Source organism: Chiloscyllium plagiosum, unplaced genomic scaffold, assembly GCF_037043375.1.
Source record: "Chiloscyllium plagiosum isolate Xiang-an unplaced genomic scaffold, Cpla_swu_hap1 HiC_scaffold_7, whole genome shotgun sequence".
Lineage (NCBI taxonomy): Eukaryota > Metazoa > Chordata > Chondrichthyes > Orectolobiformes > Hemiscylliidae > Chiloscyllium > Chiloscyllium plagiosum.
The window spans coordinates 6,351,798-6,369,003 of NW_028270145.1; the positions used below are offsets into that span (position 1 = coordinate 6,351,798).

The following is a 17,206-nucleotide window of genomic DNA, read 5'->3' on the forward strand; positions in this document are numbered from 1 at the left end:
AAAAAATCCTTGCTTTAAGGCACTGGTTAAGTCTCAACTAGAATTTGGTGCTTCGAATTGAAACACCACAGGAAGGACAGCAAAGCTGTGAAGAGGGTATAAAGAATATTGGCCAGACTCCTATCAGAGTGAGAAACTTTAATTATGATAATCATAGAAGCTGTGGTTATACTCATGAAGCAGAGACCATATAAGGAGAAGATTTAGAAACTTCAAATATTGAGAAATGTTGTCAGAAAAGATCAAGAGAAACTGTTTCCATGGATAGAGTATAACCAAAGGACACAAATTTTAAAAAAAACTGACAGATAACCTGGGATTTTGTAAAAAAAAAGTGATTTGTTGAATATAAATCACTATCTGGAAAAAAAAGATAGCAAATAGAACAGTTTTTTTTTAAAAATGGAGTTGGACTTGGAAAAAAAAGTTGGTGAGAGGAAAAGAGAAGAAAATAATTTAAATGAGAAGGAAATAATTGAAAAGCGTTTACAGAGGCAGAACATGCATATGAATCAAACAGCCTCTTGTCCTGCATGAGTAGATAAGAATCCCTACAGCATGGAAACAGGCCTTTTGGCCCAACAAGTTCACACCGACCCTCCGAAGAGTAACCCACCCAGACCCATTTCCCTACATTTACCCCTGACTAATGCACCTAACACTATAGGCAATTTAGCATAGCCAATTCACCTAACCTGCACATCTTTGGATTGTGGGAGCACCTGGAGGAAACCCACGCAGACATTGGGAGAATGTGCAAACTCCACACAGTCGCCCGAGGAGGAAATCAAACCCAAATCCCTGCTGCTGTGAGGCAGTAGTGGTAACCACTGAGCCACTGTGTTGCCTGTATGATGTTAATCCCTCATTAGCAACAGAATATTTGAAAGCTTCCAAAAGTCTGATAGGCAATTAAATCCGGAAAGGCACGAGAACAATGGAAAGGCAGGATACTAAGATAAAACTTTTTTAGATCCTCTGTATTTAGAAACAAAACTACAAATATCTACTGGGTTTAGTCCATTTGAATTGATCCCTGGCCATTAGAGGACCATTAAAATAAATTAGGGAGATGTTCTTGAACCAAAACTACAAAACCTCAATGTTGGATTATTTGGCCATGTTCTGGTTTTAAAGGAGCCATATAAGATAGCGCACTTGCATTAATAAAACAGATGCTACTTACAACAGGCATTGTATCATAGAGAATTTTGGGATATGATTCTGCCAGTTTTTTAAGACTTCTATCCCAGCGTGCTCCATCTATAAAGAGGCCTCGTACGTAGACACCTGTGTATAAAATACATTAATGAAACTGAGTAACATTTTTGACATAGGCACTTTCTTCTCCAGGACTGATTATTGCATTCCACAACTTCAAAGAATGATCTCTGGCCCACATTTTGCTTAGAATTTATCCCCAACAACACCCCCGCCCCCACAGCCAACCCTTCATGAAGACATAGTGCAGTTCGATAAAAAGTAAGTCAGGCAGTAGGAAAGCTCAATACGTAATTGAACCAACAACTGTGGATTATTCGTTTATGGAAGAACTATTCATTTAAGTTATCCAGAAGCTAATCCCTTAAGGACAATTACAACTAGTAGTAGAAAAGTTAAATCGATTTTACTCATTATGAATCTCCAATTGAAATACAGCCTGATTAGGGTTCTAACTGTATATCTAAAGTTTTCAAGGAGATCATTAGCAGTTTGGATATTCAAAAAATTAATGGTGTATCATCTGTAAACGGAGGGAGCTTTGACGGGCTATCATCAAACGCAAAATCATGATTATCGCATACTGTCAGGAATATCCACAGGATTGACCCAAAGGATTATAGTTTTTCCTATTTGCTACCAGAGATTCCCCAAATGAATCGATTGGGTTTAGTCCATTTGAATTGATCTCTTGTCATTAGATTAGAGGACCATTAAAATTAATTAAGGAGATGTTCTTGAATCAAAACTACGAAACCTCATGTTGGATTGTTTGGTCATGTTCTGGTATCACAGGAGCAATATAAGATAGCACAAGAAGATTTGAAAGTTTCAAATGAAAAAAAAATGGGCAAATTCAGTAACTAGAATGTTTCAAGTGGGAGATAAAGTGTTGGTATTGCTGCCTTTACAACGTGAACCGCTAAAAGTGAAATTCAGTGTTCCATATAAAGTAAAAAATTCACACAACACCAGGTTATAGTCCAACTGCTCCTGGTGTGTCTGATTTTTAACTTTGTCCACCCCAATCTAACACCGGCACCTCCACATCATGGCTACCATATAAAGTAGTTAAGAGGATTAGTGATACCTGATAACTGATTCTTCATTATGATCAGGAGTATTTATATCATATAAACATATTGTAAAGGTATCATTACAGGGAAGAGAACAAGCAGGAACTTGACAGAGACTATGAGACTGAGGTAGACAGTTCTCAAAAGAACCTCCTCTTATTCAATTAGCCAACACAAATACTGGGACTGTTGGACACTGTTTTCCCATATTAGCAAGAAGGATAATGGGAGGGTCTTTAAAAAATATAAGGTAATCTCTGGAGATAACCGAGGTGTACTGCATTGGGAGAGCAAAGATTGATAAAACAGCATGCTTATTGGTTAAGCCTAGAAAGTCAATCTCAAGTGGAAAGAGAGTCAAAACATGCTGGAAAATCACGTGATTGAACCTAATCAAAGCAGCAGAAGGACACTGGTAGAGTTAGTTTCTAATCTTAATGGATCATCTAGACTCTGTATAGAAAGGCAAATGCAGTAAAAAGATTCATGGTTGGAAGACTAAATTGATAGGGTTGGTAGTGCTTCATTTCTTTCTATGATGGATCTATTGAAGGAGCGCTGGTGAGTTTATGTCAAGAGCTAAAGAAATATCTGCTTTTTTCACACCACTTGGGTTATAACAATGTCGGATAATGTCACAATCACCTAGCTACAATGCAAAGGCTTATGAATCAAAACTTTTAGGAATGTGTAGGTTTTAACTAAAATGTGTGCTTAACTTCAGCACAATATCTGTACCTTTCACACATTTATTAAAGAAAAAGCAAAAGTGGTACAACCAGGCAGCATTGGAGAAGCAGAAGGAAATTTTAATAACTAAATGAGCTGTCCCTGATTTCTCCAGACTTTTTAAAATGGTGATTAATTTGGGGATAGATGCAGTGTGGCAGATGAAGTTACAGGATGATGACTTAGGAAGCAGAGAAGCCAGAAAGGTATTTCTGTCAGAAACAAACTGGTATTGTAAGTGGTGTCAACCCTGTTTTGTTCAAGCAGTGAGGGAGTTTGGTTACAGATGGGCTGACACCAGAAGGAGTTAGTTGTAAAATTCATTCCTGAAGAAGGGCTTATGCCCAAAATGTCGATTCTCCTGCTCCTTGGATGCGGCCTGACCTGCTGTGTTTTTCCAGCAACACATTTTTCAGCTCTGATCTCCAGCATCTGCAGTCCTCACTTTCTCCTTGGAGTTGTAAAATGTTGGGTTAGACTTTTAGCTAGTAAATAGTTGACAGTTCATAGTTAGGTAAAAACAATGACTGCAGATGCTGGAAACCAGATTCTGGATTAGTGGTGCTGGAAGAGCACAGCAGTTCAGGAAGCATCCGAGGAGCAATAAAATTGACGTTTTGGGCAAAAGCCCTTCATCAGGAATAAAGGCAGAGAGCCTGAAGCATGGAGAGATAAGCTGGAGGAGGGTGGGGGTGGGGAAAAAGTAGCATAGAGTACAATAGGTGAGTGGGGGAGGGGATGAAGGTGATAGGTCAGGGGCGGGGGAGGGTGGAGTGGATAGGTGGAAAAGAAGATAGGCAGGTAGGGCAAGTCATGGAGACAGTGCTGAGCTGGAAGTTTGGAACTAGGGTGAGGTGGGGGAAGGGGAAATGAGGAAACTGTTGAAGTCCACATTGATGCTCTGGGGTTGAAGTGTTGCGGGGCGGAAGATGAGGCATTCTTCCTCCAGGCATCTGGTGATTAGGGAGCAGCGGTGAAGGAGGCCCAGGACCTCCATGTCCTCGGCAGAGTGGGAGGGGGAGTTGAAATGTTGGGCCACAGGGCGGTGTGGTTAATTGGTGCGGGTGTCCCGGAGATGTTCCCTAAAGCACTCTGCTAGGAGGCGTCCAGTCTCTCCAATGTAGAGGAGAGCGCATTGGGAGCAACGGATACAATAAATGATATTGGTGGATGTGCAGGTAAAACTTTGATGGATGTGGAAGGTTCCTTTAAGACCTTGGATGGAGGTGAGAGAGGAAGTGTGTGCGCAGGTTTTGCAGTTCCTGCGATGGCAGGGGAAGGTGTTAGGGTGGGAGGGTGTGTCGTAGGAGGGGCGTGGACCTGACCAGGTAGTCACGGAGGGAACGGTCTTTGCGGAAGGCGGAAAGGGGTAGGGAGGGAAATATATTCCTGGTGGTGGGGTCTGTTTGGAGGTGGTGGAAATGTTGGCGGATGATTTGGTTTATGCGGGTTGGTAGGGTGGAAGGTGAGCACCAGGGGCGTTCTGTCCTTGTTACGGTTGGAGTGGTGGGGTCTGAGGGTGGAGGTGCGGGATGTGGACGAGATGCGTTGGAGGGCATCTTTAACCACGTGGGAAGGGAAATTGCGGTCTCTAAAGAAGGAGGCCATCTGGTGTGCTCTGTGATGGAACTGGTCCTCCTGGGAGCAGATACGGCAGAGGCGGAGGAATTGGGAATACGGGATGGCATTTTTGCAAGAGGTAGGGTGGGAAGAGGTGTAATCCAGGTAGCTGTGGGAGTCGGTGGGTTTGTAAAAAATGTCAGTGTCAAGTTGGTCGTCATTAATGGAGATGGAGAGGTCCAGGAAGGGGAGGGAGGTGTCAGAGATGGTCCAGGTAAATTTAAGGTCAGGGTGGAATGTGTTGGTGAAGTTGATGAATTGCTCAACCTCCTCGCGGGAGCACGAGGTGGCGCCAATGCAGTCATCAATGTAGCGGAGGAAGAGGTGAGGAGTGGTGCCGGGGTAATTATGGAAGATCACCTGTTCTACATAGCCAACAAAGAGACAGGCGTAGCTGGGGCCCATACGTGTGCCCATGGCTACCCCTCTGGTCTGGAGGAAGTGAGAGGATTCGAAGGAGAAATTGTTAAGGGTGAGGACCAGTTCGGCCAAACGAATGAGAGTGTCGGTGGAAGGGTACTGTTGGGGACGTCTGGAGAGGAAAGAATGGAGGGCTTGGAGGCCCTGGTCGGATGGAGGTGTAGAGGGATTGGGTATCCATGGTGAAGATGAGGCGTTGGGGGCTGGGGAAACGGAAGTCTTGGAGGAGATGGAGGGCGTGGGTGGTGTCTCAAACGTATGTGGGGAGTTCCTGGACTAGGGGGGATAGGACAGTGTCGAGGTAGGTAGACATGAGTTCAGTGGAGCAGCAGCATGCTGAGACAATGGGTCGGCCAGGGTGGTCAGGCTTGTGGATCTTGGGAAGGAGGTAGAACCGGGCAGTGCGGGGTTCTCAGACTATGAAGTTGGAAGCTGTGGGTGGGAGATCTCCTGAGGTGATAAGGTTCTGTATGGTCTGGGAGAAGATGGTTTGGTGATGGGGGGGTAGGGTCATGGTCGAGGAGGCGGTAGGAAGAGGTGTCCTCGAGTTGGCATTTGGCTTCAGCAGTGTAGAGGTCAGTGCGCCAGACTACCTTTATCTGCTGGCTTGATGGTGAGGTTGGGATTGGAGCAGAGGGATTGGAGGGCTGCGCGTTGTGAGGGTGAGAGGTTGGAGTGGGGGAGGTGGGTAGACAGGTTGAGGCAGCAGTTGGAAATAAAGAGGTCGAGGGCAGGTAAAAGGCCAGCGCGGGGTGTCCAGGTGGATGCAGTGTGTTGGAGGTAGGCGAAGGGGTCCTCGGAAGGTGGGCGGGAGTCCTAATTGTGAAAGTAAGCTCGGAGGCGGAGGCGGCAGAAGAAGTGTTCGACGTCACGACGTGTATTAAATTCATTGATGTGTGGACGGAGGGGGATGAAGGTGAGTCCTTTGCTGAGGACTGATCATTCATCCTCAGTGAGGGGAAGGTCTGGAGGGATGGTGAAAACTCGGCAGGGCTGCGAGCTGGGATCTGGTGTGGGTGTGGAGCTAGGAGTGGGGCAGAGCCAGTAACTGGAGTGGGTGTGATGGTGGGGGGAATGGGGGTGGAGTCATGAGCAGGGGTGATGTTCCCCTCAGGGTTCTGGGGGTCGGGAATGGTGACAGTGGGATATGTGGGGGGGGGTGTCAGCAGAATGCAGGTGAATGACGGTGGGGGCGGAAGTGGTGGCAGACACGGCAGTAGGGGTGGCAGAAGTCACTGAGGTTGTGACATCAGCGATGATGTGAGGGGTGGAAGTGATGTCACATGTGATGCATGAGGAATTGTGAGGGACAGAAGTGGTTGTGGGAGTGGTCATGTTGGGGGCGGAAGTGACATCATCAATCAGCGTGGGGGTGGCAGCTGCACCAGCCGCTAATGGCGTCCGAGCAGTTCCAGAGGCCGGGGGAATCTTCTGGAATGTTTGAGGAGCGCTGGTTATGGAGATGGGTAGATAAAAGTTTGTTGTAGTCACAGTTTTTGATGTTTGAGATGGAGTTGAAATATTGTTTGTTGAGAGTATGAATTCTCCTGAGGATGTAGTACAGAGTGGGTCCTTTGCAATTCTGAGAGAGTGTGGCCCTCAGCTGAGGCAGGGCTGACTGTAGAGAGGCGCATTGCTGCGAGCGTGGAACAGAGGATCTTGAAGGAGAACTGTTGCTGGTGTTTTTGAATCTGTAGTCTGTACTGTTTGTCCTGTTCGGGTCCGAACTCTGCTGGTTTAAAGGTGGTCCGGAGACTATGTGGGATGAGGTGGTTACGGAGGCACTGAAGAAGCAAATGTGGCTGTGGTAGCGAGTTTGTTTCAGGACATGTTTGAAGAGCTTCAGGGCAGAGGAAATGACCTGGGAGTTGCAGTGGGAGAGGGACTCCCTGAAATTCTTGTAGAGAGAGGAGGAAAACTTCTTCAAGGCATTTACTTGTAGCTAGAATCCATTTATTTGTAACTTTATAAAGTGAGATGCAAAGAGATTTCTTCTCCCAAAGAACGATAAATATCTAGAATTCTCTGCCCAGTGGAGAATCTCAAGGTGAGCATTTAAAGAGGAGGTAGACAGATTGGTAAAACAGTGGGGATTTTAGGGCAATGAGGAACTGGCACAAACAGGAATTGAGACCTGAGGCAGCAATCTATGGTTTTAAGACTGTTCTTTTCCTATTTCAGTCCAAAATTTAAAAATACAGGAAAATAAAAATATGTGGTCTTTCCAAGTGGTACAAGGGCACACAGGAAAAGACAGCATTCACTTGCAATAAACACCTAGTGATGACAATGCCAGTGCTGTAGTACAATATCAGCAACAAAGTCAGTCTGCTACTCAGGACCTGAAGCAACACTTGCTGCAATCAATCATCAGCAAATACCCCCACTTCTGTCCTTAAGATGGAGGAAAGATCACTGGTGAAGCAACTGAAGATGTTTGGCCCTAGGACTCTACCCTGAGGAACTCCTGCAGAGATGTCTGGGAGCTGAGATGACTACCTCCAACAACCGCAACCATCTTCCGATGTGCCAAGTGTGAGTCCAACCAGCAGAAAGTTTTTGCCTTCATTCCAATTGACTTCAGTTTTGCTAGGACTCCTTAACGTGGCCTCAGTCAAATGCAACCTTGTTGTTAAGGACAGTTACTCTCACCTCACCTCTGGAATTCAGCTATTTTGTTCTTGATTGAACTCAAGCTGTAATGAAGTCAGGAGCTGAATGGCTCCGGCAGAGCCGAAATGGGAGTGTCACTGAGCAGGTTATTGCTGAGTAAGTAGCTCTCTTGATAACACCTTCCATGACTTTACTAATGTTTGATAGCTGAAAGCTGAGAGTTGTAATTGACCAGGTTGGATTTGTCCTGCTTTTTGTGTACATGACTTATCTGGACAATTTTACACATTGTTGGGTGATGCCATTTGTTGTAAATGCACCGCAAGAACGTGACTAGGGGAGCGGCAGGTTCTGGATCACATCATCAGAACAATTGGTGGAATATTGTTTGGGCTCATAGCTTTTGCAGTATCCAGTGCTTTCAACTGTTTCTTGATATCACATGGAGTGAAATGAATTGGGTAAATACATGAATCTATGACACTGAAGACTTCTGGAGGTGGTTCAGATAGATCCACTTAGCACTTTTGGCTGAAGATTGTGGCGAATGCTTCAACTTTATCTTTGTATTCATGTAGTGGGATTCCCCCATCATTGAGGACGGAAACATTTGTGCAGCCTCCTCCTCCAGTGAGTTGTTTAATTGTCCACCACCATCACGACTGCAGAATTTAGACCAGACCCATTGATTGTGGAATTGCTTAGCTCTGTATATCGTATGCTGCTTATGCTGTTTGGCATGCAAGTACTCCTTTTTGGCAACTTCACCAGGTTGACACATTGTTTTTTGGGAGGCCTGCTGAGCCCTTTCAGACTCGACCAGTTTTGATAAGTAGTGCTGCTGCTGAGCACTCTTGGCTGTGGCCACCAAGACTACCATGCAGAGTATATTCTGCATCTTTGCCACCCTCAATGCTTCCTCCAAGTGTTGTTCAATATAGATGAGCACTGATTCAACAACCAAGGGAGAGTGGTACGTGGTAACCAGCCAGAGGATTCCTTGGCCATGCATACGTTGTGCCATGAGACATCATGACTCCAGAATCAATTCTGATACCACTATATATACCACTGTGCTGCCAACTCTATTGGGTCTGTCCTGTCGGTGGTACAAGATTTATCCAAGGACAGTGATGGTGATGTTTCGGACATAGTCATACTCACTGAATTAAATGTTTAGACAGACATTGTTTAGTTTCTTTTGTTGAGACTTTCTAGTGATTGTTACAACTAAGTGGCTTGCTGGGCTATTTCAGAAGGCAGTTGATGGGGAGGGGAGGTGATGGCCTAGTGTTATTATCATGAGATAATTAATCCAGAGACTTGGGTTTGAATTGCACCATAGCAGACACGAGAATTTGAATTCAATAATAATCTGAAATTAAGAGTTTAGTGTCATTCATTCTTTTATTGTTTTAAATCCATCCGCTATTGAGAGATTATGTTGTGGCTATAGAGAGTGGTGGGTGTTTGCTGATGCTGATGCTGTTAACTATCTACACCCTAAATGTATGAATTAAAGAATGGATGACATTAGCCTGTGCACATCACCTGATGATTTATAATGGAGAAGAGTCTCATTGTCTATTCTATTTATACTGTGATTGTTGTCAGTTTGGCATGTCCATGCTGAAAATAAATGTTATGCAGTTCTCGGGATTTTGCATAATATGCATCTGCAAAACCGATCATAAGCTACTGGAAAGAGACATAAAAGCTAGAAATGTATTGACACTGACAATTGTACAAGGTAGAATGGAATCTGAGCATCCAATATGATGGGAGGCATGCATGAGCACATTCCATGCCGGAACTGTGCTGCTCACTATTTTGTTGAAACAGGCAAAAAACATCCAAGCTCCACATCTGAAAAAGGCATTCGCTTGTCTAAAAATGCAAACAATGGACTTTTTGTACAGGTCCATCTGAAATTCCACTGAATGGGCTTTGTTTAAGTAAAGAAGACTGCCATATAAGACCTAAGCAGTAATTCTTAAAAGGACTGCAGAAGGTCACAACCAAAATTGTAAGTTGTTTAAAAGTACATATCAGTATGCGTAACCCAACCCAGCTTTGTAACAGTGCAGAGGACCATTGCCAGCACTCATTTAAACCCTCCCAATAGCTTCACCTTAAGTGACAAATGATGCATCTGCCTGAAATTCACATTCAATTTGCCTGTAAGGCTTTCCTGTTAAATGAGGTTCAAGGCTCAAACTGGATGTGCCTCTTCTGGAGTTGTAATTATAATTGCAAGCCAAAAAGTAAAGAATTCACAAATGACCAACTCCTCATGGTGATAATTCAAATAAGTGAAGTTAAAATTCTTAAAGCACACATGAATTTTCAGCTCATGGACAGTGCTATTAGAGGCAGTGTTAGGTTATTTTATATAGAGACAACAGATGCAAAGATTGACCTCAGAGATGACGTGTGACATTCTTCAGATAATGTAATTTTCAAATAAGTAGACAGTGTAATCTGGGTGTTAGCTATGCTCAGTATCAGAATTCTCACCTTTCATACAAGGTTGAGAGTTACGGTTCTGCTGCAGATGTGAGGCTGACCCGCCTATGCAGTACTGAGGGTGTGCTGGAGGAACAGAGGGGCCTCTTTTTTAGGATATACTTTAAATCAACAAATCAGTTACTCTCTGGTGGATATTACAGATTCTATGAAAGGTTGTGGTAACTTGCTGTACATAAACTGGCTTCTGCATTCTATATCATCAACTACATTTCAAAGGCCTCACTGACTGGAAACGTTTTCATACCTGTGTTCATGGGCCACAGCCGGCCCTGGCTAGGACCAAACTTACTGCCCATTTGTAATTGCCCTGGAGAAGGTGGTGGTGAACTGTTTTGTTAAACTACTGCAATCAATGGGAGGAAGGTAAAATCACAGTGCTGTTTGGAAGTGGGTTCCAGGATTTTGGTGCAATGACATTTAAACTATAGTGCTGCCTGCAGTTACATTGTTGGGGCTGTATTACAGACCTCCCAACAGTGAGTGTGAGGTAGAAAAACAAACAGGTAAACAGATTATGGAAAGATATAGAGGCAATAGGCTAGTGGTAATGGGAAATTTTAATTTTCCCAACATTGACTGGGATACACTTAGCATCAGAAGTCTGGATGGGGTAGAATTTATAAGAAGCAGCCAGGAGAGATTTCTAGAGCAGTATGTCAATAGTCCGACGATGGAAGGGGCCATATTGAACCTGGTATTGGGAAATGAGTCAGGACAGGTGGTAGAAGTTGCGGTGGGGGATTTCTTTGGAAACAGTGACCACAATTCTGTAAGTTTTAGAATACTCATAGACAAAGATGAGAGTGGTCCTCAGGGAAGAGTACTAAACTGGGCCAAGGTCAATTATATCAAAATTAGGCAGGAGCTGGGAAATGTGGATTGGACACAGCTATTTGAAGGAAAGTTCATATTTGATATGTGGGAGGCTTTCAAAGATAGGTTGAAGATAGTGCAGGATAGGCATGTCCCGTTGAAGGCAAAGGATAGGAAAGGCAAGATTCGTGAACCGGGGATGACAGGAGAAATTGTACGAGGTAAAAACAATGACTGCAGATGCTGGAAACCAGATTCTGGATTAGTGGTGTTGGAAGAGCACAGCAGTTCAGGCAGCATCCAAGGAGCAGCGTACGACTAGCCAAGAGGAAAAGGGAAGCATACATAAGGTCCAGGCAGCTAAGAAGAAAATGGGCCCTGGACGAACATCGGAAGAGTAGAACCAGTCTTAAATGAGGAATCAGGCGGGCTAAAAGGGGTCATGAAATAGCTTTAGCAAGCAGAATTAAGGAGAATCGCCAAGCATTTTATTCTTATATAAGAAGCAAGCGGGTAACTAGAGAAAGGATTGATCCACTAAAGGATAATGAAGGAAGGCTGTCTGTCGAACGGGTGAGATTCTCAACGATTACTTTGCATCAGTGTTCCCTGAGGAGAGGAACATGATGAATGTTGAGATTAGAGATAGAAGTTTGATTAGTCTGGATCACGTTGGCATAAGTAGGGAATATGTGTTGGGTAGACTAGAGGTTATTAAGGTGGACAAATCCCCAGGACCGGATGGGATATATCCCAGGTTGCTGAGGGAGGCGAGAGAGGAAATAGCTGGGGCCCTGACAGATATCTTTGTGGCATCCTTAAACACAGGTGAGGTGCTGGAGGACCGGAAGGTTGCTCATGTTGTCCCCCTGTACAAGAAGGGTAGTAGGGATATTCCGGGTAACTACAGACCAGTGAGCCTGACATCAGTGGTGGGAAAGTTGCTGGAGAAGGTACTGAGGGATAGGATCTATTTATATTTAGAAAAGAATGGCTTATCAGTGATAGGCAACATGGTTTTGTGAGGGGGAGATCGTGTCTTACCAACTTAATAGAGTTCTTTGAGGAAGTGACCAAGTTGATAGATGAAGGAAGGGCTGTTGATGTCATATACATGGACTTTAGTAAGGCATTTGATAAGGTTCCCCATGGTAAACTAATAGAAAAAGTGAAGTCACATGGTGTGCAGGGTGTTCTAGCTAGGTGGATAAAGAACTGATTGAGTAGTTGAAGGGAGTTTCTCAAAATGGAGAAAGGTGACCAGTGGTGTTCCACAGGGGTCAGTATTGGGGCCACTGTTGTTTGTGATATATAAATGATCTGGAAGAGGGCACTGCTGGTATGATCAGCAAGTTTGCAGATGACACGAAGATTGGTAGAGGAGCAGAAAGCATAAGGGACTGTCAAAGAATACAGGAGGATATCGATAGACTGGAGAGTTGGGTGGAAAAGTGGCAGATGGATTTCAATCCATACAAATGTGAGGTGATGCATTTAGACAAATCTAATTCTCGAGCTAATTATACAATGAACAGAAGAGCCTTGGGAAAAGTTGATGCGCAGAGAGATCTGGGAGCACTAGTCCATTGTACCCTGAAGATTGCTGCACAGATGGATAGACTGGTCAAGAAGCCATTTAGTATGCTTGCCTTCATTGGACAGGGTATTGAGTTTAAGAGCTGGCAAGTCATGTTAAAATTGTACAAGACATTGGTTCAGCCACATTTAGAATACTATGTACAGTTCTGGTCGCCACATTACCAAAAGGATGTGGACACTTTGGAGAGGGTGCAGAGAAGGTTTACGAGGATGTTGATTGGTATGGAAGGTGCTAGCTATGAAGAGAGATTGAGTAGGTTAGGTTTGTTTTCATTAGAAAAACAGAGATTGAGAGTGGACCTGATTGAGGTTTACAAAATCATGAAGGGTATAGACAGCGTAGATAGAAGTTAAGCTTTTTCCAAGGGTGAAGGATTCAGTAATGAGAGGTCACACTTTCAACGTGAGAGGTGAAAAGTTTAAGGGGGATACATGTGGCAAGTACTTCACACAGAGGGTGGTGGGTGTCTGGAATGCGTTGCCAGCAGAGGTGGTAGAGGCAGGCATGGTAGATTCACTTAGAATGTGTCTGGACAGATGCATGAGTAGGTGGGAAGCAGAGGAATACAGATGCTTAGGAATTGGGCAACAGGTTTAGAGAGTAGATTTGGATCGGCTCAGGCTTAGAGGGCCGAAGGGCCTGTTCCTGGGCTGTAAATTTTCTTTGTTCTTTCTGCTATAGTTCCAAGGTATGTGGCTTGCAGGTGAATTTGCAGCAGGAGGATTTGAAAAGTATTTTGGAATATCTTGAGGTGATGAAAGATACTACATAAATACATGATATTTATTTCCTTTCAGGTCTTCTTGTCTTTTATTTGTTTGCCCTTGTAGAAAATGTCCTTGAAAATTTGACCCAATTGCACTCATGAGACATTCAGCTAAGGAATCTGACAATGAATTGAGTTAGTCAAGCATTTTGTTGCTCTTCCAATTCATTGTTACAATGTTCATTGACACCACCGACTCTTCACTATCGCCTGACCCACCCTTCTTAACTATCTGACTAACTTCTCCCCATGCACCCCCTGAACACCCAGTTCACTGTCCTGACTTATCAGCCAAGTGACCACTTCCTCAAGTACCCAGCTACTCTCAGAAACAACTGTCACCACACCACCACCAGGTACTCTACCCACCTCTGGCCATGTCCATGCCACCTACCACCTCACCCACCTGTCATCCAATCCACCTGCCATAATACCCATCATAAATGGACCATAAATATCTAGAATACTTCTAATGCTACTAGCTAGTGAGAGTAGGAATAAAAAGGTAGAGTAGATGAATGCATGCTGGTGTATGGGAGAAAGATTCACATTTTTGGATCATTGGAATGTCTTCTGGGGTCGGAGTGACTTGTACAAGAAGGATGGATTGCACCTGAATTGGAAGGGGTCTAATATACTGGCAGGGAGATTTGCTAGAGCTGCTCGGAAGGATTTAAACTAGTAAGGTGGGGGGAGTCGCGGGAGGGGGGGGTGGGGTCAGGTAGAGGTGGGACCCAGGGAGATAGTGAGGAAAGAGATCAATCTGAGACTGGTACAGTTGAGAACAGAAACAAGCTACTCAGGGCAAACAGGGACAAAGCAGAGAACAAGGAAGGACTAATAAATTAAATTGTGTTTATTTCAATGCAAGGGGCCTAACAGGGAAGGCAGATGAACTCAGGGCATGGTTATGAACATGGGACTGGGATATTATTAGCAATTACAGAAATATGGCTCAGGGATGGACAGGACTGGCAGCTTAATGTTCCAGGATACAAATGCTACAGGAAGGACAGAAAGGGAGGCAAGAGAGGAGGGTGAGTGGCATTTTTGATAAGGGATAGTATTACTGCTGTAGTTAGGGAGGATATTCCCGGAAATACATCTGTAAGAATAATAAGGTGGTTATGGTAGGGGGTTTTAACTTTCCAAACATAGACTGGGACTGCCATAGTGTTAAGGGTTTAGATGGAGAGGAATTTGTAAAGTGCGTACAAGACATTTTTCTGATTCAGTATGTGGATGTACCTACTAGAGAAGGTGCAAAAACTTGACCTATTCTTGGGAAATAAGGTAGGGCAGGTGACTGAGATGGGGAGCACTTTGGGGCCAGCGACCATAATTGTATTAGTTTTAAAGTAGTGATGGAAAAAAGATAGACCAGATCTAAAAGTTCTAAATTGGAGAAAGGCCAATTTTGATGGTATTGGCAAGTGCTTTCAAAAGCTGATTGGGGGTAGATGTTTGCAGGTAAACGGATGGCTGGAAAATGGGAAGCCTTCAGAAATGAGTATATTCCTGTTACGGTGAAAGGAAAGACTGGGTGACTAAAGAAATTGATGGTTTGGTTAAGAAAAAGAAGGAAGCATATGTCAGGTGTAGACAGGATAGATCAAGTGAATCCTTAGAAGAGTGTAAAGGCAGTAGGGGTATACTTAAGAGGGAAATCAAGAGCGCAAAAAGGGGACATGAGCTAGCTTTGGCAAATAAGGTTAAGGAGAATCCAAAGGATTTTTATAAATACTCTAAGGACAAAAGGGTAACTAGGGAGAGAATAGGGGCCCTCAAAGATTAGCAAGATGGCCTTTGTGTGGAGTCACAGGAGATGGGGGAGATACTAAATGAGTATTTTGCATCAGTGTTCACTGTGGAAAAGGACATGGAAGACATAGAATGTAGGGAACTAGATGGTGACATCTTGAAAAATGTCCATATTAAAGAGGAAGAAGTACATGATGTCTTAAAACTCATAAAAGCGGATAAATTCCCAGGATCTGATCAGGTGTACCCTAGAACTCTGTGGGAAGCTAGAGAAGTGATTGTTGAGCCCCTTGCTGAGATATTTGTCTCATCAATAGTCACAGGTGAGGTGTCGGAAGACTGGAGGTTGGCTAATGTGGTGCCACTATTTGAGAAAGGTGGCAAGAACAAACCAGGGAACTATAGACCAGTGAGCCTGATGTCAGTGGTGGGCAAGTTGTTGGAGGGAATCCTGAGGGACAGGATGTACATGTATTTGGAAGGGCAAGGACTGATTAGGGATAGTCAACATTGCTTTGTACGTGGGAAATCATGTCTCACAAACTTGATTGAGTTTTTTGAAGAAGAAACAAAGAAGATTGATGAGGGCAGAGCAGTAGCTGTGATCTATATGGACTTCAGTAAGGCGTTTGATAAGGTTCCCCATGGGAGATTGGTTAGCAAGGTTAGATCTCATGGAATACAGGGTATCTAGCCATTTGGCTACAAAACTAGCTCAAAGGTAGAAGACAAAGGGTGGTGGTGGAGGGTGGTTTTGCAGACTGGAGGCCTGTGACCAGTGGAGTGCCACAAGGATCGATTCTGGGTCCACTACTTTTCATCATTTACATAAATGACTTGGATGTGAGCATAAGATATATGGTTAGCAAGTTTGCAGATGACACCAAAATTGGAGGTGTAGTGGATAATGAAGAAGGTTACCTCGGATTACAACGAGATCTTGATCAGATGAGTCAATGGGCTGAGGAGTGGCAGATAGAGTTTAATTTAGATAAATGCGAGGTGCTGCACTTTGGGAAAGCAAATCTTAGCAGGACTTATACACTTAATGGTAAGGTCCTAGGCAATGTTCTGAACAAAGAGGCCTTGGAGTGCAGGTTCATAGCTCCTTAAAAGTAGAGTCACAGGTAGATAGGATAGTGAAGAAGGTGTGTGGTATGCTTTCCTTCATTGGTCAGAGTATTGAGTACAGGAGTTGGGAGGTGATGTTGTGGTTGGACAGGACATTGGTTAGGCCACTGCTGGAATATTGCGTGCAATTCTGGTCTTCCCATTGTAAGGATGTTGTGAAACTTGAAAGGATTCAGAAAGGATTTACAGGGATGTTGCCAGAATTGGAGGATTTGAGCTCTCGGGAGAGGTTGAATAGGCTAGGGCTGTTTTCCCTGGAGTGTCGGAGGCTGAGGGGTGACCTTATAGAGTTTATAAAATCATGAGAGGTATGGATAGGGTAAATAGACAAGATATTTTCCCTGCGGTGGAGAGTCCAGAACTGGAGGGCATAGGTTTAGGGTAGAGGGGAAAGATACAAAAGGGACCTAAGGGGCAACCTTTTCATGCACAGGGTGTTGTGCGTGTGGAATGGGCTGCCACAGGATGTGGTGGAGACTCGTACAATTGCAACATTTAAAAGGCATCTGGATTGGGTCTATGAATAGGAAGGATTTGGAGGGATATGGGCCAGGTGCTGGCAGGTGGGACTAGATTAGGTTGGGATATCTGGTCGGCATGGACAGGTTGGACTGAAGGGTTTGTTTTTGTGCTATACATCTCTATGACTCTATATGATTACAATTCGATTATTAATATTGTAAAAATAATTCCATTTGGATTCATATGTAATATCATTGAAATTGCAAATTCCTTTCCAGAATATGTGATTATGACTCTAGAATGTTACACAAAGGTAATACAAAGAAACTGCACTGTTAGCTGTATTTCCTTTAGTGAAGATGTTGATCTGTGGGCCTATCAGGTTGAGAATATTAATTATTACAGAAGGGAGTTCTCCTGGGGTCTCTTCATCATTAAAGAAAATAGTTTAAATGGTCATTCATC

The 17,206-nt window shown here is 43.9% G+C and overlaps 1 protein-coding gene across 2 annotated transcripts in view; it reads right to left on the reverse strand.

Annotated features, from left to right (window-relative positions):
• Positions 1 to 17,206, reverse strand: part of dnah7 (dynein, axonemal, heavy chain 7) — a 417,860-nt gene that overhangs the window by 2,081 nt on the left and 398,573 nt on the right. For both annotated transcript variants that reach the window (XM_087988680.1, XM_043692898.2), the window contains one exon: positions 1,187 to 1,290. In XM_087988680.1, coding sequence (XP_087844806.1) covers positions 1,187 to 1,290 — 104 coding nt within the window. The remainder of the gene's footprint in view (positions 1 to 1,186; positions 1,291 to 17,206) is intronic.